The sequence below is a fragment of the Haliotis cracherodii genome, unplaced genomic scaffold (assembly GCF_022045235.1).
Source record: "Haliotis cracherodii isolate W230 unplaced genomic scaffold, xgHalCrac1.p SCAF_15, whole genome shotgun sequence".
NCBI classification, from domain to species: Eukaryota; Metazoa; Mollusca; class Gastropoda; order Lepetellida; family Haliotidae; genus Haliotis; species Haliotis cracherodii.
In genome coordinates, this window is record NW_027266270.1 from 790,969 (window position 1) to 814,831 (window position 23,863).

The following is a 23,863-nucleotide window of genomic DNA, read 5'->3' on the forward strand; positions in this document are numbered from 1 at the left end:
GGGAAAGACGCCTCTGGCCGTGTGCATGCCACACATCACTGCTGCTACTTCTTGTGGTAGATTATGATTTGAACATTCCAGGCCCCATGTAACAAAGAGGTGCACAACATACCAGTCACAGAGGCCACCTCCACTGTGATGTCACCGGCCAATCCTATCTTATCAAGGGCACAGTTGGATTGGAAATTGGTTTGCAATATTTACTTATTTTAAAATTTTCTTCTTTTTAAATTTTTTTTTTTTTTGGGGGGGGGGGTACATTTTCAATTTCAAATATTAATCTTTGAAAGCATAATGGTGTGCAAATATATGTACGATGTTGTGCAGTTACTTATAGAGACACTTGTCTTGACCTTGTAGACATATGTTGTTTATTACAATTAGTAGAATATCTAAGAATAGTACACAACATAGAACCCATAATAAAAGCAGTATCCTCTGCTGTTAGGTGTTAGAGAGCACTATCACCAGGGAGCACAATGGATTGGTTAATGCTCAGCATCACGACAACAGAACAAACTCTCCACTCAACTTCTGTCATCTCCAGCTGTAATAGAATTGTGCCCATCCAGGGGAGACAACTGTTTAACAACCTGTACAGGTATGCAGCCTCAAGGTGAGACTGGATGAACTATTTTACTGAACTGTACACAAAGGGGAGACAACTGGGGTGGGGTGAAAAGACTGTGACACCTACCTGATTCAGCTGGTGAGCTACGCTCTCTCTCTCTACTTCTAATTCTCTTGTCAGACGCTCAAACTGTGCCTCCTAGAATAGACAGTTTAAGATATACAACTCAGAGAAACTCACAAAATAAACACCATAATGTAACAGTTGTCATAATTTGTTTTTTAAGTGCAAGAAGTCTCCCAGATTCCCTTGTGACAAAATTAAACGACAATACACAAGAGTTATGTGCCCTTGAAAACGAAAACCCTTCAACCAGCAAATTGGAAGCAAGATTTGACTTTTCCCGAGCTAACTGCATCCACTAGGTTGTTACAAGGTCCTATCTCAAGTTAAATCTGATCGGTCTCAGATCAAGGACACAACAGTCCATGTACATGGAGGAGCAGGTGGCCAAGACAAGCCAGTCAGTATCTGTGTGCAGTGTGCAGTGTGCAGTGTGCAGTGTACACTGGTTTCAGTTGTGATTCAAGGCGGATATTCACCACATGGAAAAAGTCTGAGCACAATCTGTAAGACACAGATAAAACAGCAGAACTTTTTCATGAACACACACAAAAATGGTAGCTCTCAAACAGAGCCATGTTAACTTCGCTATGCACTGGGATTACGTTTTGATGTAAGAACACATACAATGCTACTATCAATCAAATTTGAAATTAGCATCACTTAATGTCAGCTTCCCCGAACAATGCTGGTAGCTGGGTGAATCCTTATGAAGCAAGCAAGTACAACACGCATAAAATGGTACAAGTGTGATGATTATAAAACCAAACCTTCATCTGTGCAAATTCTGACACGGCAAGCAGAGACCAGTACAGTTTCTGTGGCACTGACTGATGGTCGTCCAAAGTGTTCTAACATATTTCCCAATTTGATAGTGACATAGAAGAATGCTTTATCAAAAGATTATCTGATGTCATGTCTCCAGCAAAATCAATGCTGTGTAAGTTCTGAGGACCTGCTTTGTTCTTGAATCCCCAACAAAGACCAGGGTAATAAAAATAATGAGATTTTACTGCCCTTTGTGTGAGGAGCAACATACATAACTTGTCAAGGAAACAGGATATCTTTACAGTTACTTTTTCAATCATACAAAAAACATTTTATTTTTAAACATGTTTTGTTCAGGACAACATTAACAGCAAACAATTTACTTTTACGGGGGTGGAATAAAATAAGACAAATTATTACTTTCCACTTTTTTCGTAAATATTAAAAAATCCTAGACAACCCCTTAGAATATCCATTGTTTTTGTTTTGTGTCTCCTTACACCGAGGGGGCGGTCGGGTAGCCTAGTGGTTAAAGCTCGTCACGCCGAAGACCCGGGTTCGATTCCTCACTCACTCACTCCTTACACCAAGACGCTCTAGAGAGTGGCACTGTCCCACCTAACTGTTGCTGTAACATTTACATTGCTGATGGAGGGGAAAAAATGAGTTCCCACCATGCATCAGTACCACAGATGACATCTTCTCATTAATCTGATAACTGGCTTCACAATCCAACAAAAGAGTCTTACACAAACTCAAACTACACCTATTTATAGCACTGAACATAAACAAAAACTCAAAATCGCCTTTCTACAAACAACTCGTGTCAAGTGCTTTCCTATTAACATCCCCATCAGACCATGCGATACTGTCACTCTTTCAATAAATGCCAGGTATTTAGTTATTTCTGAAGGTCCACAAGGCGCTTCGTTTGTTCAGAGAAGAGACATTTGCATCATGTTCTGTTTCAATTTTGTTTCAAAAGTCTTGTTTTCTACATATCATTTGACGTCCTCAGTCTTCAGAGCTGCTGGAACATCGATTCTGTCATCCAAATGCACTGGAGAATCTTTTCAAAATTTGTAAACATCTTGAAAAATGTCCAGTCATTACTTGACAAAGCTCACGAAAATGTCCTATTGCAATTTTAACAAGCAACATTACTTGGCCTTAAATCCAGAATTGCATCCATATCTTTCAGGAGGTCAGACATATATTCAAGGCAGACATATATTCAAGGCTGGCGATTGTTCAGGGAGAGCATTTATTCCAGGATTTACAGTACCTAACCACTGGACTCCTGTTGGGCACTAAACTACGTAAAACTTTGTAACGGATCTCAGATCAATATATCCCAACACTGAACGTGGTCATACAATGTTGCCCCTCTGTACATCGTCTGCCCAAAAACTAAATCATTTATGCTTCATACTGCTCACTAATTGTAGCCATTGATTCCTGGACAGATTAACCTAACATCATTGTTCCAGTACAGTAATATTGACTCCAGCTGATAATGTGCTGATCGAAATACCATTCAAGCATGCAAGTTGATAACGCAACAGTGAGCGAATGTCGGCACGCTAGCTTGGCGACACTTGGACCCATGCATTGAGGAAAGATCAATACAACTACATGGATACATAAGTGAGGCTGGACATAAACTTATATCTCACGTATCGCTGGTCAATATATTGCCTTTCATCTGTAGGTTGAGCGTGACAGTACCCTCTTGTGCTACGTTCATCTCAATCAGCAGACACAACAACTATACAGCATAGGACACTTCTCCTTCATTCAAACAGGGAATGTCAGACTGTCAGTTTCTGCTGGGCAAGGACGTGTTGGAGTAAGTAAGTTGGGTTCCAACATTTTCAGGAATATGTAGCTGTACAGAAGCATCCCCAATCAAGGATAGACAACAAGAATCAGTGAGTGAGTGAGTGAGTGACGAATAAAACTGCTATGTCACAGCTCGTGAGTGAGTGAGTGAGTGACGAATATAGCTGCTATGTCACAGCTTCAAATACAATGAGGCATCTTAACATTGTGCTGCATGGGCGTACTACTGGAATATTTGGAATTTTCACATAGAGGGCCCATGTCAGAAAATTCCTAGAGTGAAGCAAATAGTCTATGCAAAACCTATAGAGTCCAGCCCTAACATTTTTTCAGATTTTAATCTCAACATGCTGACTTTTATCAGCTGAGCTTATCAAACTGAAATAACTTCTACAAAACTGGGCTGGCTTCTTGGTCTGATATATTTCCTGGCCAATTAAGTTCACCCCACAGGCAGGCTCTGTGTGGAGTTCACTGAGTACAGTGTAAGGAGCTTTGTCTCAATGGCTGCAAGCAACTGGTTGACATCCGAGTCGTGAAGGTAATGAACATAATTGGGAAAATTCTTCAATGAAATTGAAAGTGCCTCCATTAAGGAGATACTCTCTGAACATGTCCTCTCGAAATAAGTGAAACACACTGAATGCAGGCCAACTGATGACTGGGAGGGTGAGATGAGGGATCAGGAACCAGGGTTAAATCAAAGCTACTTGTTTCATCAAAAGCAGACAAGTAAACACCATTAAAGACATTAAGTGTGATATACCAAGAGGACAGAACCAGGGCCCATTGCACAAAGCCATCTTAGCACTAAGATTATCTTAAGCCTATGTTAAAGTATGGGAGTTACGATCATTGTAGCGCTATGATCGCTTTGAGCAAGTGGGCCCTGTTCATCTGGCACCTAGCAAACACAAACCAGTGGGCCAAACTGTATCAAAATTAAGATGATATAACTGAAGAAAAATTGACATAGAGCTCGATGATGAAGCATGTTTTAAGGTACTTAAGATTTAAACAAAGAACAACTTGTTGATCCTTAAAAACTTTGAAATCGACCTCGTAGCACTTATGATGTGACCAGGTGATCGTCACACCTTTCAGAGTGACCCCATCCGTGCAGAGCGACAATCTAATCCGTGGCACCAACTGCAGGTAACAGAGTAAGTATGAACAAGGAGCCTCCACTCCCAGTGTAACACAGAGATAGTGGCCCATCAATGCAATCAGATTCATCAACATGCGATGGTTCGGGAAGCAAACATGCTCCCTTATCTGATACCCCATTGCTAAACATAGATTGCACTCTTCTATTACAAATTGGCCGTTAAGGAGGGAAACTGAACCACTTGATCCATTCAAGCACAGCCTGTTGCATCAGGTGCACCTCCAACTGCACCCTCCCAGCACAAGGAACAGGCACTGCAGCAACGGCAGGAAGCATCAGTGGTATGACCTCTACACTCCTCGCACTTCCCCAGTGCCACAAACTACCCTGGTACATTCACATCTGCCCCGGCACATTCACATTTGCCCTTGTACATCCACGTATGCCCCGATACATTCACGTCTACCCCTGTACATTTGCTCTGCCCCAGTACATTCACGTCTGCCGCAGTACATTCACGTCTGCCCCGGTACATTCACGTCTGCCCCGGTACATTCACGTTTGCCTTTGTACATCCACGTATGCCCCGGTACATTCACATCTACCCCTGTACATTTGCTCTGCCCCAGTACATTCACGTCTACCCCAGTACATTCACATCTACCCCTGTACATTTGCTCTGCCCCGATACATTCACGTCTACCCCTGTACATTTGCTCTGCCCCAGTACATTCACGTCTGCCCCGGTACATTCACGTCTGCCCCGGTACATTCACGTCTGCCCCGGTACATTCACGTCTGCCCCGGCACATTCACGTTTGCCTTTGTACATCCACGTATGCCCCGGTACATTCACATCTACCCCTGTACATTAGCTCTGCCCCAGTACATTCACGTCTACCCCAGTACATTCACGTCTGGCCCGGTACCGGTACATTCACGTCTGCCCCGGTACATTCACATCTACCCCTGCACATTTGCTCTGCCCCAGTACATTCACGTCTGCCCCAGTACATTTACGCCTGCCCCGGTACATTTGCATCTGCCCTGGTACATCCACGTCTGCCCTGATACATTCACATCTGCCCTGGTAAATTCACGTCTACCCTGGTACATTCCTGTCTCCCTGGTACATTCCTGTCTACCCTGGTACATTCATGTCTACCCTGGTACATTCCTGTCTGCCCTGGTACATTCATGTCTACCCTGATACATTCACATCTACCCTGGTAAATTCACATCTACCCAATACATTCCTGTCTGCCCTGGTACATCCACGTCTACCCTGGTACATTCCTGTCTACCCTGATACATTCACATCTACCCTGGTAAATTCACGTCTACCCTGGTACATTCCTGTCTGCCCTGGTTCATCCACGTCTACCCTGGTACATTCCTGTCTGCCCTGGTACATTCCTGTCTACCCTGGTACATTCCTGTCTACCCTGGTACATTCACGTCTGCCCTGGTACATTCCTGTCTGCCCTGGTACATTCCTGTCTACCCTGATACATTCACATCTGCCCTGGTACATTCCTGTCTGCCCTGATACATTCATGTCTACCCTGGTACATTCCTGTCTACCCTGATACATTCACATCTGCCCTGGTACATTCACGTCTGCTCTGGTACATTCACGTCTGCTCTGGTACATTCATGTCTGCCCTGGTACATTCCTGTCTGCCCTGGTACATTCCTGTCTACCCTGATACATTCACATCTGCCCTGGTACATTCCTGTCTGCCCTGATACATTCATGTCTACCCTGGTACATTCCTGTCTGCCCTGGTACATTCACATCTGCCCTGGTACATTCCTGTCTGCCCTGGTACATTCACATCTGCCCTGGTACATTCCTGTCTGCCCTGATACATTCACATCTGCCCTGGTACATTCCTGTCTGCCCTGGTACATTCACATCTGCCCTGGTACATTCCTGTCTGCCCTGGTACATTCACATCTGCCCTGGTACATTCACGTCTACCCTGGTACATTCCTGTCTGCCCTGGTACATTCCTGTCTGCCCTGGTACATTCCTGTCTGCCCTGGTACATTCCTGTCTGCCCTATTACATCCACGTCTGCTCTGGTACATTCACGTCTGCCCTGGTACATTCACGTCTGCCCTGGTACATTCACGTCTGCCCTGGTACATTCACGTCTGCCCTGGTACATTCACATCTGCCCTGGTACATTCACGTCTGCCCTGGTACATTCCTGTCTGCCCTGGTACATTCACATCTGCCCTGGTACATTCCTGTCTACCCTGGTACATTCCTGTCTGCCCTATTACATCCACGTCTGCTCTGGTACATTCACGTCTGCCCTGGTACATTCACGTCTGCCCTGGTACATTCCTGTCTGCCCTATTACATCCACGTCTGCTCTGGTACATTCACGTCTGCCCTGGTACATTCACGTCTGCCCTATTACATCCACGTCTGCTCTGGTACATTCACGTCTGCCCTGGTACATTCACGTCTGCCCTGGTACATTCCTGTCTGCCCTATTACATTCACATCTGCCCTGGTACATTCACGTCTGCCCTGGTACATTCACGTCTGCCCTGGTACATTCACGTCTGCCCTGGTACATTCACGTCTGCCCTGGTACATTCACGTCTGCCCTGGTACATTCCTGTCTACCCTGGTACATTCCTGTCTGCCCTATTACATCCACGTCTGCTCTGGTACATTCACGTCTGCCCTGGTACATTCACGTCTGCCCTATTACATCCACGTCTGCTCTGGTACATCCACGTCTGCTCTGGTACATTCACGTCTGCCCTGGTACATTCACATCTGCCCTGGTACATTCACGTCTGCCCTGGTACATTCACGTCTGCCCTGGTACATTCCTGTCTGCCTTGGTACATTCCTGTCTGCCCTGGTACATTCACGTCTGCCCTGGTACATTCACGTCTGCCCTATTACATCCACGTCTGCTCTGGTACATTCACCTCTACCCTGATATATTCACATCTACCCTGGTAAATTCACGTCTACCCTGGTACATTCCTGTCTGCCCTGATACAGTCACATCTACCCGATACGTTCACATCTACCCAATACATTCACGTCTGCCTGGTACATTCATGTCTGCACGATGACCTATGACCTCTGCTGTGTGGGGTACGCCCTGATGTAACTGACTGCCGTGGCCTCCACTATTGCTGCAGTTTTCTCCTATTTCCTTGCAGCAGTGAACTCAAAGCTGTGACTTGAGAATATGTTCAAAACTTGACGAGCTGCAGATGTAACATCCCCATACATAGCAGGGTGGCACAATTTGTAATGTTTTGTGGGTCTGCTGAACACTTATTTACATACCTCAGTGAGTTGGGTTGAATAACAAAGAAGGAGGAATGACGGAAATGATGCTGGTCATAGATGTTCTTACCAGTCTGGTGAGCATAGGTATACGATCCCGGTAAACTACCATCGTAATGAAGGATGTAGGAATTGGAGCCCGATCATCAGATCTCACATGTAGGACTTTTGTTAGGTGTGAAATTGAAAGAATACTATGAATCTGAAAACTCGACCAACCCATTTTATTTTCATCTTAAACCTCTCTGCTCACAAACAAAACTGACTTTGAACTGTGACATTTATATACAACTGACAACCTTGACATTCATATACTACACCTAGTGTGTCACAAACAAATGTAGCTGATCTAAATAAGTGAGACAAGGCCAAATACAAAGTGGGCCAAGACAAGTACAAGTCTGTTTTGAAAGGAAGCAAAGCTCGTCACGAACTGAAAGAAAGCTTTGAAGAGCTACTAAAACAGCTGATGATACCAAGTGCACTTGGCAAAGTTGCAGCCAGCGATGTTGCAGAGGCCTGGGGCTGCTGCCAATGGTGCAGTGCATGAAGCAGGTGGTGATGTAAACACTACAGGTTACACTGACCCCACACCTTACTACACATCTCACAGGAGCTCATTGTCAGTGGCGGCACGTGATCCTATGGACAGCACACAGGTTACACTGACTCCACACATTACTACACATCTCACAGGAGCTCATTGTCAGTGGTGGCACGTGGTCCTATGGACAGCACAAAGGTTACACTGACTCCACACCTTACTACACATCTCACAGGAGCTCATTGTCAGTGGCGGCACGTGGTCCTGTGGACAGCACACAGGTCACACTGACTCCACACATTACTACACATCTCACAGGAGCTCATTGTCAGTGGTGGCACGTGGTCCTGTGGACTGTGGACAGCACACAGGTCACACTGACCCCACACCTTACTACACATCTCACAGGAGCTCATTGTCAGTGGCGGCACGTGGTCCTATGGACAGCACACAGGTCACACTGACTCCACACCTTGCTACACATCTCACAGGAGCTCATTGTCAGTTGTGACGCGTGGTCCTTTGGACAGCACACAGGTCACATATTAGTTACCGTATATCACTGTGTATAAGGCGAGTTTTTTGTACCTAAAATGAGGGGGCTAAGAAGGGGGGTCGTCTTATACACGGAGTCGAAGATCTCACATGTTTTTCCACTGGCGATGTCAACCGGCGTCCGATAGCCAGCCCAGCATTTGACAATACAACTTCGCATTTCTTCCTAAATAACTGTTCCAATAACTATTTCCATACATAAACATGATTTGTATCTCTTTTCCTTGAATAAAGTTTAATAATTTCGGCAAATAAGGTTGAAATGACCCTCGCCTCGATGCAGATTGTCAAACCTCCTGACACGGTAAAACAATCAACATCCGTGAGTAGAGAGCCTGAAGTACTGGTAAGCATTTGCATATTGATCATGTGACCTAACATGTGATAACCGGTGAAGCTGAAATCAATTCCCGCTGTTTTTACAGTTGTATTAACAAGTGTTGGAGACGGTGTGTACAAGTGATTGTGGAATAAACACGCTGAATGTGAAGCAAACATAAGCCTAGTTAGTTACAACATAGTTAATTGGCGATTAAATTACTCACCATTGTCTCTTATATGTTATCACTTCATAAATGAATTTTATTTTACGGGCACCAATTTGGTGTCGTACCGTGTAAACACAAAATGGCGACGTGTGCTGGAGTTACACACGCGACCTATCACTGTAGAAAAAAAACAACGCAAGATAAACATATTTTTATTGCATAGATAAGGTTTGTGTGCGCACTTGTGATGTGTGCGAAATATGCATCAGTCGGAAAGCGCACGTTAAATCTCCAAAGTAACTAACTAACTAACTTGTGATGTCTGTGTGCGAAATACGCTACAGTCGGCAAGCGCACATTAAATCTTCTACCGGTATATCAGTCAGACTTGTGATGTGTTTCATTCCAGGTCGCCTTATACACGGAGTTTAGGATTTTGGGTTGATTTTTAAGGCGTGTACAGGGGGGTCATCTTATACGTGAGGTCGCCTTATACACAGCGATATACGGTAAGCACATTGGTCATGGAGATTCCCTGGATGGGTGACCGTGGTCTGAGAGCTTGGCTCGTATCCTTGGATTCCTTCACTGAAGCACATGTATCACATGTGGTGTCTCCTTGGGCAAGAGACTGATATGTGCCTCTGTTCACCCAGCAGTGAATGGGTACCCAGTAGGTTATGAAGGCAGTCTGTAAATAATTGAGTCTGGACCAGACAATCCAGTGACTGATGTCATGAACATCGATCCTTGCAATTGGGATACAATGACATGCATCAACCAAGTCAGCAGGCCAGACCACCCGATCACGTTAGTCCTCTTACGACTTTGCTTAACACTTATTCTACCCAAGATCTTCATGGGTCAGGTCGGTAGGATGCAATGCAGATGACTGAGTTGGTACCAGTGTTGTAAACACGGCAGGTCAAACTGACCCCACACATTACTACACATCTCACATGAGCTGATGTACAGAGCTGTCAGCAATGAAACAGATATACAAGTCAATTCTTGATTGAGATATTCTAAGTGTCCATGTGGAGATTGAATGTCACTGACTGCTTGGGGGGTGGAATAAGAATAGTCGATGTTGTCACAGGACAGCTCCAGTTCAAGGTCAGTAGAAGAGATTGGGCTTCACATGCTGTTGTCTTGGTCATAATAAAGAAGTTGACATCAATAAATTCTTTTCCTTAGGAGTCGGTCTCTTGAATGTTGGAGACACCTGATGATATATTGCTCAAAATCATACAAAATTTCAACTTTGTAACTATGAGTGAGTGTTTGTTTGTTTCTTGTTTAGTCGCCTCTGACAACAACCATGGTCGCCTTTTACGGGGAGACAAGCATGGGATGCTGAAGACCTATTTTACACTGGATCTTCACAGGGTGACAAGCATGGGATGCTGAAGACCTAGTTTACCCCAGATCTTTACAGGGAGACAAGCATGGGATGCTGAAGACCTATTCTACCCTGGATCTTCACGGGGAGACAAGCATGGGATGCTGAAGACCTATTCTACCCCGGATCTTCACAGGTTCTACGAGTGAGTGAATTGTGTGAGCATGGCCAAATATTAAAGTCTGGGCCAGGCAAATTAACAAGCCACACCTTGAGTCAGGGCGAAGCTGAATCAGGTGGGTTGTACATACGCAGGTCATGTTGTACTGCCATGGCTTGCACTGTTGTACGTGTTGTACACCTGTGTTCTACACCTGCTGTAATACAAACACCAATCTGTGCATGCAGAGCAGTCACTATTATCATATATCACGCCTATCAATTCCAACCTTGCCAGGGTGAAGTATTTCTCCATGTAATGACTAGTGTCATCGATGTGATCAACCAATCCGATAACTTGATACCACAATCTCATAAATATGCAAATAAGATCACCTGGCAGGAACTATTTTTAGTGAGATCTGATGTCACGATCTCATAAATAGGCAAATGAGGTCAGCTAGCTGGAACTTCTGTTTGTAAGCTCGGTACATCGATGCGGTGTTAACTTGATCACAAACAACTGCATAACGCTCCTAAATCATTAGATAGAAGTTTCCCGATGTGCGCATGCTTCTGCAAACAAACATGAACAGGGTGGTCACCCCTGGCTTATTGTCCCTACGTGGTGTCTACAGTGAACCGTGTGTTTCCGTATCGTAAACATCATATATTGGCAATACTGAATATATCTTATGCTCACATAAAACAATTTGTATTCCTTATATGATATTTACGATACTCAGCTGGTAATCTCAACAACTGTTTCAGATTCATACATCCGCCGAACAGTTTCAAGTTGCATCTTCCATATTCGTAAGTTCATTTGATGACCTTCGGTGTTGTAGTGTCCGTGCATCGTGTGAATTTGTCCTTGAGTGAGTGAGTGAGTGAGTGTCTGAGGTTTGACACTTGCCAGTGTTGGCACACCAAGGTTGGGTTTGAACCAGGTGCTTTCTGACTAAGTCCATGACAGGAATGGAGTGAGTGAGTGAGCAAATCCATCAATATCACGGCTGCGGACACCAGAAATGAGCTTCACACATTGTACCCTTGTCAGGAATCGAACCCGGCACAAACGAATGCTTTAACCACTATGCTACCAACCGCCCCGGCATGAATAGAGTCTGGACCAGACAAACCAATAGTGACAGCATGAGTGCTATTTCTCTCACTCATCCAGTCATTTGCTTGCTCCACACCACCACAAGACACAGTCTGCCAGGTAACCCATGGTAACCATCTGACCCTCCAGTGAGTGTGTGAGTGAGGGTGTACCGATACCGTGGATCATCACAGCTCGGAGACACATCCTGGATACCATGGAGACATTCCACAACACCATGAAACACTTGGTGTGGAATCCCTGACCAATCGGCAGTAATTGGACGGACGTATCTAATGAGCTTAACCTAGACTGAAGCTAAGCGGTAATAACGTGAACATGGCTGCTTGAAAGGGATGCCGAGTCACACCACCAACTTCAGCTTCTCCCAATATTGTTATGAGAAAATGTCGGGCTGACACTCGACTTTAACAAACAAGATTCAATTTCAGCTGGAAGGCTCATGGAGATTATTTGAGAAAACTTTGCAATGGTAGCATGGCCTTTGTAGTGCCATTGGAGTGATCAACCAGGGCAAAAACACAACACGGCTCATTTGAGAGAAATATGATTTTGGTGGTCGAGATGGGATGACAAAATCAGGGCCATTACAGAAATTAGCTGAACATGCCGCAGGCTGTGAATATAATTACACTTCTTTGTTCTTGAGGGTTCGATCCTACATTTCATTCATATTTTATCCAATAGTGTTGAAGAACGAACTTGGCGTATGTGATATTTGGTTATTTTCAATGATGATTCAAGTCCATGGCGAGAAGAGAACATCACATGTCTCAATCGGCGGAACACAGACACCTGTTCTGTTCTGTTGTGTTGTGTTACTTTTCCCTCCTGTGTCTAAACAACTCACTACACAAAACAGCTTCAAAATTCAACAAGCAATTCTTGCCATTTTGTCTTAAAAGTTATTTGACCAAACTCACACAAAAATATTATGTTCAGTCCCATACACACTGAAACTGAAACAGTTTGTCTTTCTGCCCATTTTTTTTAGAAAATTAAGAATTTAGGTCTACAGTTGGTCGTTGGCATGATCAACAAACCACACTCTCACCAAAACATTGTCGCTCACAGCAGAGGAAAGGTCGTTGGGGTAGTACCAATCAGTGTGCAGTTCAGAATGTGGCTCTGGACACTTTCCATCATTCCAAATGACGCAAAAAAAAACAAGTATCACCACACCCAAAGGATGCAACATATTATTTGAAAACTAAGATATGTTTTTAATAGTACCTTTGACTATTGACTTTCCTTTGTCAAAATAGAAAGTAAAAACGTCTTCGCAATCGGAAAACATTTATCATTTCTTGTAAGCTCAAAGGTCTTCAGTAACAAAAGGTTCAGCGATATGTTCCAAATGATTTGACCATTGCAATGTAACACGTTTTGATTGGCTGGTTCAACTAAAGGGTCAAATTGGCTTTAAACTTTAATTTTTTGTCTCAAAAGCACACGAAGGGGCCAAGTTTATTCAATTGTTTTGAATACTTGTCTGTCCCCTGGTTTTATCAAATGTCCTCAATTCTCAGAAAGGAAGGGGTAACTTTTCCATTTTCTGACCATGCGCCAATGTCAAGATTGCCCGGCGATCTGCACATGCAGTTGAAGTCCCCACCCAGCAGCATGACCTGCACATGAAGAGTCAAGCCGTCTGCAGCTAAATTGAATGTACTTCCTTCCAGCATACAACAACACTGGAATAAAATTCCGAAGAAGTGTATCTTGCCAGAACGATATGACACTGATAATGCTCAGTCTCCCAAATTATGCTGTCCCTCAAGAAATTTGATTAACCCCTTAACTGCAGTGTTGGCGACTTGACATCAAAGCAGTTATTGGGACGACTGACAGAAGACCAGGGGTTAAATCCAGCACCCTTCTGCCTGACCCGAGATTCATAGTGTGTCCACGATCTCTTCCCTGGGGTGGGACAGTTAATTGTGTCCTATCACCGTGTCTGGGGCTGAATTAGCCACACATCTGAAGCCGTCTGCTCTATGTGGAGAACGAGTGAGTGAGATTGGCTTAGCACCACAATGAACTGTATTCCGTTTGAGGTGGGAAGAAAGCCTGAAATCATACAGGTCTTAGACATTTACCACTTTGGTAAAAACCACGAGCACAGGTACGGAGCTGAAAAGCCTAGAAACATAATCAGGGAAAATCTGGGATTCAAACCCAGAAGTTCCTGGCACACCTAAGGGAGGCAACTCCTTACAGTAAAGATGCAGTGCCTTTGACGACCATTTGGATGGAATCATTTGGGCAAAGAAAGCCATCAGCTTATAAGAAAGCTTCGTGGGAAAGGAAGTTTCTATTTCAGCCTTGAAGCAGTCTGTTTAATGGCACAGGAATCCTATTAGCAAAACAAATTCTCTTTAACAGTTTACATATATTCTATTTTTATTGCAAAAATGGTTTCTCTTGGAGTCTAAACTGCCAGGAATCTTCCTCACAGTTGTCTGCAATTATCCTCCTATCAATGTCTCAGGAATCAGATTTAACAACACGCCTGATAACATTTCCACCAGTGATAGGGACTCCATCCGCTGAGAGAAATACTTGCTTCTGTGCGTGTAAAGACTCAATTTCATGATGCAATCTCAGAACATCAATCCTCTTTACGCTGCCTTGTCACAGAAGACCAAGAATCTGTGTGCAGACTCATCTTGTAAATGCCACCAGTCCTTGTGTCACTCTCACCTGATTCACAATCACAGGTCTCTAACATAAAATTATTTCACCTCAATCTCACAATTCAACATAATCCACGACTGCAATGTCTGCCCCGCTGAACTTCTCAGTGGACCACAATCCAGCTGATGCTACAAATAATATGCTGTCCAATCACCCAGTTCAGTATCTACCTAAGACTTGCTTCCTGCACCTGGTGTCAGACACGTCCACATTACTGACATTCCAACCACTTGTCCCTGCTCGCCTGTCTGTGACACAAAGTCTTGCATCTCCCAGGTGGGTAATAACACCACATAACACCACACAACACCACACAACACCACCACTGCTTGACTCACTGCTACTTGTCTTCCTGTGTATAAACTGCAGGCTTAATCTCTCATACCAAGTTTTTTATAACCAACTACAGCTTAAAGTAGCTGTTCAAAAATAAACAAATAGGAGACGTTTTCGTTCGTAACCTTTCAAATAACAATCCAGGAATGGGAGAGTTTGTCTAAGATTTTTTAAACTGGCTAAAAATACAGTGCTAGACTTGGAAGCATACAAAATATCTTGCAAGCTTAAAAAGGATTTCAGGCTTTACAAATAAGTTTTTACAAAACCGAGGTTTACTGAATCTCTGTGTAAGAAGAGCCATTATCATCACAACAATTTTACATAATGAGAAAATATTAAATGAGAACTGCGGAGTGGAGTGGAATTGGGTGGAAGACAATAACTACACCTGAAGATTTCTATGCTAGACCTACACACAGTGATGTAATCAAATCATACCCGTGCACTTGTTATAAAGCAGATATCATTCGTGCATATTTTCAATTTTCCTAAAAGACAGAATTACATATTTTGGTTTTAGTTTAGCCACGTATGTGCACTTGTACAAATAATGGCCAGGGTTACACCACATGACCCTTCCACCCTCAGTTTGATCATTCTTAAATTTCCCAATTACAGCACATATGACTAAAACATTTCTCTATGGCTTCAAGGACCATGAAAATATTTGGACAGATTTTATATCTTACCAAATAAAATGCTTCAGGAACAGTTCTAAGTGTCCTAATAATTTTGGTGAAATCCTTCACTCATGCACAAACCCGAATGCAAAACTTCACAGGAGAAAGAAAGCTAAATCTGAGGGATAATTCTCAAACAGCAGCACATGCCTCACATCGCCGTGACAACTGGCACGCTTGTTCCCCACACTTGATGAATCGTCTCACAATCAACTACCTGTGTAACTCAATCCCCATAAACAAATTACCTGTAACGGGCTGACCCTAAACGACCCGAGTCACACTAGTTGTGTAACCTGGCACCACGATGGGGAGTCACATGAGGCCACACTCCACATCTGTCACCCACAGCCATAGGGACTTCAGGTCCGCACTGGTCACTAATTGTTGCCAGGCTTATGTCTAGGCAGCAGGACATCTTGTTAGCAACAACAGGTTTTGTTTGTTTGTTGTTTTGTTTGTTGTTTAACGCCACACTCAGCAATATTCCAGCGAAATGATGGCAGTCTGTAAATAATTGAGTCTGCACCAGACAATCCAGTGATTGACATCATGAGCATCAATCTATGCGATTTGGATACGATGAAATGCATCAACCAAGTCAGCAAGCCTGACCACCTGATCCTGTTAGTTGCCTCTTACGGCTGGCAGAGGTTGCTGAAGACCTATTCTACACCGGATCTTCACGGGTTGCAATGGGTGATAACCAGGATTATATGTGTACATCTACACTTGGGCTGTGAGGATTCACAGATACCTATGACATCTTCAATACTTAGGTACACGGATACTTGAATTGTCAGTTTCGGAGATCACGATGTGCTATAAATAGAACAGGAACTAATAGAGTTATCTCCCTTAATGCCAGAAGTAGCAGAGCACCACCTGTAAGCAAGGCAGAACACAAGGACGTGGTATTTGGGACGTACCGACTAACTGTTACATTTAATAACCATCCCTTCATTCAAAACTGTTTAACTTGTGGTTTTCTTTGTAAACGTTTTTCAGATAGAAATAATTAAATGTATGAGGAAAGAGGTTTTAGAGCTGTATTTCATTGATTTCATCATTTCTTACTCTTTGATGTGGTATATTGTGATGCCAGTAGTATTGTCAGTCCGTGTTGTGACACAAATTGTATCACAAGATACCAGGCGATACACAGCTCTAATATATATATTCTTTGTGTAGTAATGCCTTTTGTGTCTAATTCTAGACCTGCACTATAACGTGAACTCTCCGTAAGCCGACAGGTTAGTGAGTTAGCGAGTTTCACACCCTGTTAGCATTATTCGGTCATAACTGTTGAGTACATCAAGAACACATCTGGACCCATGTCGGGAATCAAACCCAGGTGTTCACTGTGACAAGTTTACGCTTTAACCACTAGGCTACCACACCCTCCCTCCATGTTGAAGCAAGTCCTCTCAGCTCTGTGATAGATGGGAGCTTACAGCTGAAGATATACTATTGCCAACAAAACTGTATTTAAAAATAACAGTTCTAATTGTGTGAAAGAATTCATTACAAGCTTCTATTGAAACTGAATATCCTCCATGGAGGCAACTAGGGCTGCAACGTATACACTATGAGGGGAGTATGATACGTATCATGAATATAGGGGAGTATGATACGTATCATGAATATAGGGGAGTATGATACGTATCATGAATATAGGGGAGTATGATACGTATCATGAATATAGGGGAGTATGATGAGTATGGGGTAACAAATACAATAACAAGTTACTTCCGGTGTCACATGCTAAGGGTAATCAGCTGGTTTTGTCTTTGCGTTGGGGGAAAAACATCGTGACAGTGTCAAAAACACTCTTTACAAAAAAACGTACATATTCGATTCTACTGACCACGAATAACTAATTCAATTCAAGAAGGGATACGGTTCGATTCACCGAATACACAAGTGAATTGTAACAGCCCTCATTATGCGCCAGCCTGTGTATTTTTCTCAGCAGCAAGCTGGTACAGGGGCTGTTTATTTAATTGTGGGGCGGTGGGGTAGCCTAGTGGTTAAAGCGTTCGCTCGTCACGCCGAAGATCCGGGTTCGATTCCCCACACATGGATACAATGTGTGAAGGCCATTTCTGATGTCCACGCCTTGATAGTGCTGGAATATTGCATAAAGCGGCGTAAAACAATACTTACTCACTCACTCACTCACTATTCAGTTATTCCTCAGGCAAACTAAAATATCAAGTGAATAGTCTGTTTGCAGAAGCAGGACTTGATCTGTACATAAACAGTATTCAAGCAGTTAGAAACCCCGCCACACTTTCTATAACATCTAAACCTCCAACAGTTTACCAGAGTTGATACATAAGTGTACAAAAAATCAAATTCACCTTACAAGAATTGGGGATATGTGTTTATATAGGGAATAAAAATAAGAGTTAACTTTATACACCCTCACCAAACATGAATTTACTTACTATCAACTCAGAAGCACCTACAGAAAATAGAAACAACATTAGCAGTCCGTGAGAAGCTGGTAGCAAGGAAGTGGTTATTGCATTACGTCCGTTCTTTCACACAAGATAGCAGGGGCTTCAAGAAGACATTTGTTTTCTTCATGAAACTTGACAATACTTAACAGGGGCTTCAAGAAGACATTTATTTTCTGTATGAAACTTGACAATACTTAGCAGGGGCTTCAAGAAGACATTTGTTTTCTGTATGAAACTTGACAATACTTAGCAGGGGCTTCAAGAAGACATTTTTTTCTGTATGAAACTTGACAATACTTAGCAGGGGCTTCAAGAAGACATTTTTTTCTGTATGAAACTTGACAATACTTAACAGGGGCTTCAAGAAGACATTTATTTTCTGTATGAAACTTGACAATACTTAGCAGGGGCTTCAAGAAGACATTTGTTTTCTGTATGAAACTTGACAATACTTAGCAGGGGCTTCAAGAAGACATTTTTTTCTGTATGAAACTTGACAATACTTAGCAGGGGCTTCAAGAAGACATTTGTTTTCTGTATGAAACTTGACAATACTTAGCAGGGGCTTCAAGTAGACATTTGTTTTCTATATGAAACTTGACAATGCTAAGGTATAGGACAGAATGTCTTCACTCTAAATCTGGAGGACTTCAGAAACCACCCTCAAGCACAATCTCTACACCCAGAGCACAAGGAAGCTATGAATTCCTACACTAAAATACAACATGTATAAACATAATCTACAGACACAGCAGGTCTGCTAAACAAGATCCAGATGTTTAGTAGAACACCTGTCCCTATGACGACACGGACAGGTGTACTATATATGAAGACAAGGCTGACTTCAGGATTTCCGCTTCTTTACCCTTCCAATGTGATACTTCTGAACAGGTGCTATCTACGTCTAGCAGGCCAAACCCAAACATATATCCTCAAGTCAACTGGTTTTCATTATCACAATAGTTCTAAATCATCGCTGTATTGTTGGCATGGATGATTTCCCCATGATGTTTTCAGAATGAAACTATGGAGGAATGTCAACTGACCTGTGCTTTCACAGACTTCAGTATACTGGCTGCAGATTCGTCAGCAACGTTGAAAGATTCATTGGTCTGCAGCTGGTACGACTGCATCAGGGCGTGGTCATCGTAGGTGTCGCCACCCGCAGGCATCGCTCATACACATATCAACATCATCGACGAGGGCGGGAACACTGCAGGGCTGGGCACACAGGCTGCAACACAAGTCAGGCATGGTCAGATGCAGTGAGAGCAAAATATAATTATCATTTCATGACACACACTAGCAGAGTATAAGCCTTTCGGGACAGTACTTCAGTAAAATCATAAGGAGTCTGGATGCAAGTTAGCCACTGAAGCAGGGATATGGTGCTAACAAACCAAGAATCATTATCAGGTGAATCTGGGTTTCGAACTCGCGATCATCGGATCCTGAAAGACCTAGGGGACACAACTCTGCACAATGACTAGCAGCGCCACAGATCACTAAGCTATCCATGATCCCTTCCCACATGAGGGCTGGTGTTCAAATTACAATCATAGGATCCTTGCACAAAAAAGGGGCACAACTCAGATGGTTATCAAGTGGTGGTCACACCTGTCTGCAACAAGTCAATTGACTCGGGGACTAAGTGAACTGATTTACCGATATGATTCACAGATTGTCAGGGATACATACTTGAGTCTCATATTAAAAACTGTCAAATGATCAATGTGAGAGAGACAGAAATGCTAAATATTCTTTCCTTCATCGATCATGACCCAGTGTTGAAGGGGCCACCATGTGTTCAAAACAGCTGCTTCCACCTGCAGACATAAACCTCACACAGGCAGTGGGTAATGGCAGGTCACAACGCCCCAGCACAGACACGAGGCGAACAGTTCCGCTCATTGATCACCACACATCCAACAGAACATTGTGCAACACAGACAACCAACAGATGCAAATTAAAAACAAACAATCTGTGTTCTCACACAATAATTGACAGATCAGCTTGAAGCAGCTCACGGTAAAGTGTGTATAGCATGTTGTAATGTGCACTCTAGGACAATATGTTTGTTACTCCATGACAGACTGTATCACCAGATCACCTTTTAGTAAATATTTAATCATTTTTCATATTTTGATAATGTGGCCATTATTACAACCACTTAGCGCACAGGGATATAACTGTTTATATAACCACAGGTCATATAGAGATACAGGGATATAACTGTTTATATAACCACAGGTCATATAGAGATACAGGGATATAACTGTTTATATAACCACAGGTCATATAGAGATACAGGATATAACTGTTTATATAACCACAGGTCATATAGAGATACAGGGATATAACTGTTTATATAACCACAGGTCATATAGAGATACAGGATATAACTGTTTATATAACCACAGGTCATATAGAGATACAGGATATAACTGTTTATATAACCACAGGTCATATAGAGATACAGGGATATAACTGTTTATATAACCACAGGTCATATAGAGATACAGGGATACAACTGTTTATATAACCACAGGTCATATAGAGATACAGGATATAACTGTTTATATAACCACAGGTCATATAGAGATACAGGGATATAACTGTTTATATAACCACAGGTCATATAGAGATACAGGATATAACTGTTTATATAACCACAGGTCATATAGAGATACAGTTCTGCCTCATCACTACTGTTTTAAAACCATGCAACCAGACAAGAAAGGAGTAATGTACTTTTGTCTATATCTTAATCATAACATAAATACTAAATTGTTTTTATTCTTTGCAGGACTACTCTACAAGACAATCCATCTTCACCAAATTCTCACACAAAATGAAAGTGAAAGTTTCCCATTTATTATCTTATCTGATAAAATCAAACCTGTCTGTTTCTCTTGTACACAACTACCCCATGCCATCACCTAAACTACCGCCTTCTTCCTGATCTGACCAATCACCAGCCGCCACAGGTATCATGTGACCTGCAATGATGCAAGGTGTGCACTCACTGACGAAGCCTGTGTCATGAGGAGAGCGATTCTCTCCCAGACACAAAGTCACACGACACTAATTTCAGAGCACAGATACAGGCAATTAATGTCAAAGCTTCACTGACAAGCTTGCCATAGAAAACTGTCAAAACATTGTCTTCAGATGTGAAAAAGATGCAGCTGGAGCCTGGAGACTTGATACATGGTGTGATGTGTGCAGGTGTGACGATGTGATGGGTGTGATGTGTGCAGGTGTGACGATGTGATGGGTGTGAAGTGTGCAGGTGTGACGATGTGATGGGTGTGATGTGTGTAGGTGTGACGATGTGATGGGTGTGATGGGTGTGAAGTGTGCAGGTGTGATGATGTGGTGGGTGTGAAGTGTGCAGGTGTGATGATGTGATGGGTGTGAAGTGTGCAGGTGTGACGATGTGATGGGTGTGAAGTGTGCAGGTGTGACGATGTGATGGGTGTGAAGTGTGCAGGTGTGACGATGTGATGGGTGTGAAGTGTGCAGGTGTGACGATGTGATGGGTGTGATGTGTGTAGGTGTGACGATGTGATGGGTGTGAAGTGTGCAGGTGTGACGATGTGATGGGTGTGAAGTGTGCAGGTGTGATGATGTGATGGGTGTGAAGTGTGCAGGTGTGACGATGTGATGGGTGTGAAGTGTGCAGGTGTGACGATGTGATGGGTGTGAAGTGTGCAGGTGTGAAGATGTGATGGGTGTGAAGTGTGCAGGTGTGACGATGTGATGGGTGTGAAGTGTACAGGTGTGATGATGTGATGGGTGTGATGTGTGCAGGTGTGATGATGTGATGGGTGTGAAGTGTGCAGGTGTGATGATGTGATGGGTGTGAAGTGTGCAGGTGTGACGATGTGATGGGTGTGATCTGTGCAGGTGTGACGATGTGATGGGTGTGAAGTGTGCAGGTGTGACGATGTGATGGGTGTGAAGTGTGCAGGTGTGACGATGCAATGGGTGTGAAGTGTGCAGGTGTGACGATGCAATGGGTGTGATGTGTGCAGGTGTGACGATGTGATGGGTGTGATGTGTGCAGGTGTGATGATGTGATGGGTGTGAAGTGTGCAGGTGTGACGATGTGATGGGTGTGAAGTGTGCAGGTGTGACGATGCAATGGGTGTGATGTGTGCAGGTGTGACGAAGTGATGGGTGTGAAGTGTGCAGGTGTGATGATGTGATGGGTGTGAAGTGTGCAGGTGTGATGATGTGATGGGTGTGAAGTGTGCAGGTGTGACGAAGCAATGGGTGTGAAGTGTGCAGGTGTGATGATGTGATGGGTGTGAAGTGTGCAGGTGTGATGATGTGATGGGTGTGAAGTGTGCAGGTGTGATGATGTGATGGGTGTGAAGTGTGCAGGTGTGATGATGTGATGGGTGTGAAGTGTGCAGGTGTGATGATGTCATGGCAGGTGAACACTGCCTCACACCTGTATGGAGCCCGGAGCCTGGAGTTTTGATACATGGTTTTATGTGCGCAGGTGTGATGTGATGTGTGTGCTCGTCTTGTTGATGCAGTCTAATGCCTCATTTTGTTTGAATTATCTTACAGCGAGAGTTAAATCCCTCTGCAAGCAAGAAACTGGTGACTCAGCACTTGCCATGTAACCATGACAACCATGACAGACAGGTAGATAATCAAAACCTCTAAATGGGATGCAAGTTAATTTTAGTCAGCAATATTCTTGTCATTGCAGCCTCTCAACAATCCAGTAAAACCAGTGACAGAAAGCATGACAACGATCCACGAGACAGGATGACACGCAATCAGCCAAGTCAATGAGTCTGATCACCAGATTTAATGTTGTCCTCCATAGGAACTTGGACATTAATTGCATCATTGTCACAGGTAGATTAATTGTTGGCATGGCAACATTAACTGTGCTCAAATGCAGCCCACAAAAACTCCAACTGAAACAACTGCTGCGCGACCTGCTTCCACCAGACAGGCAGCCACACTGTACAAGAAATGTTGGTATAACCTTCCCCAACATTTCAGTCATGTGTGGCGAAACCATCTCTGGAGGGGGCATGTAAGCTTTTATTTAATCAATAAGACCTCCTCCACTGACAAGTAGCCAAACTTATTTTACCGTAAATAAGGCAACATTTCATTCACAGATTTCTTTCTAAAAAAACCCATTAAAACAAAAGCAGCCAAATGCCATTTCGGTCCACATCAATTAACCATCCATCTATATTCTCCCTGTGACAGTATATCTCTATCAGCAGAGTAAGTTCACAGACCAAGTCCTGGTCCAGATAGACATCTTGCATTCAGCTTATCAAAGTCCACTGTCCATCCCGCCTTCCATCGCTAGCCCCTACTCATCCCCGACATGTCACTTCTCCTCCAACAGTAGCCGATATAGATCATCCCCAGACCATCATTCCCAGCATGCAATTCTCCGTGGCTCTTACACTATCAATATTTTAATTCTTCCTCAGTCACCGACGTCTGGTTGCTGTCATTCAGGCTAAACATTACCACAAGCCAATCACGACACAGCAGCGATTACATCAGAACATTCACGCCAATACCACACACTAACACTGAAATAATTCCAGTTCCTCCCAGGAAGAGAGCGTGACGGAGTGAGTGAGTTGTCGTCTGCTGCTTCAAGCAATATTCCCGCCGACTCACAGGGCTTCACACATTGTACTGACAGGGGGAACATAAACCAGGTTTTACAGCGTG

At 43.4% G+C, this 23,863-nt stretch overlaps 1 protein-coding gene across 14 annotated transcripts in view; it reads right to left on the minus strand.

The window, feature by feature from the left end:
- Positions 1-23,863, minus strand: part of LOC139462153 (splicing regulator ARVCF-like) — a 118,111-nt gene that overhangs the window by 51,981 nt on the left and 42,267 nt on the right. For 9 of the 14 annotated variants that reach the window (XM_071243660.1, XM_071243666.1, XM_071243664.1 and 6 more), the window contains exons 2-3: positions 19,182-19,369; positions 698-769 (exon numbers count right to left, since the gene is read on the minus strand). In XM_071243660.1, coding sequence (XP_071099761.1) covers positions 698-769; positions 19,182-19,307 — 198 coding nt within the window. In that variant the 5' untranslated portion in view covers positions 19,308-19,369. Of the gene's footprint in view, positions 1-697; positions 770-18,120; positions 18,138-19,181; positions 19,370-23,863 lie in introns of those variants that run through there. The other 5 variants (XM_071243676.1, XM_071243674.1, XM_071243672.1 and 2 more) reach the window with 2 other exon arrangements.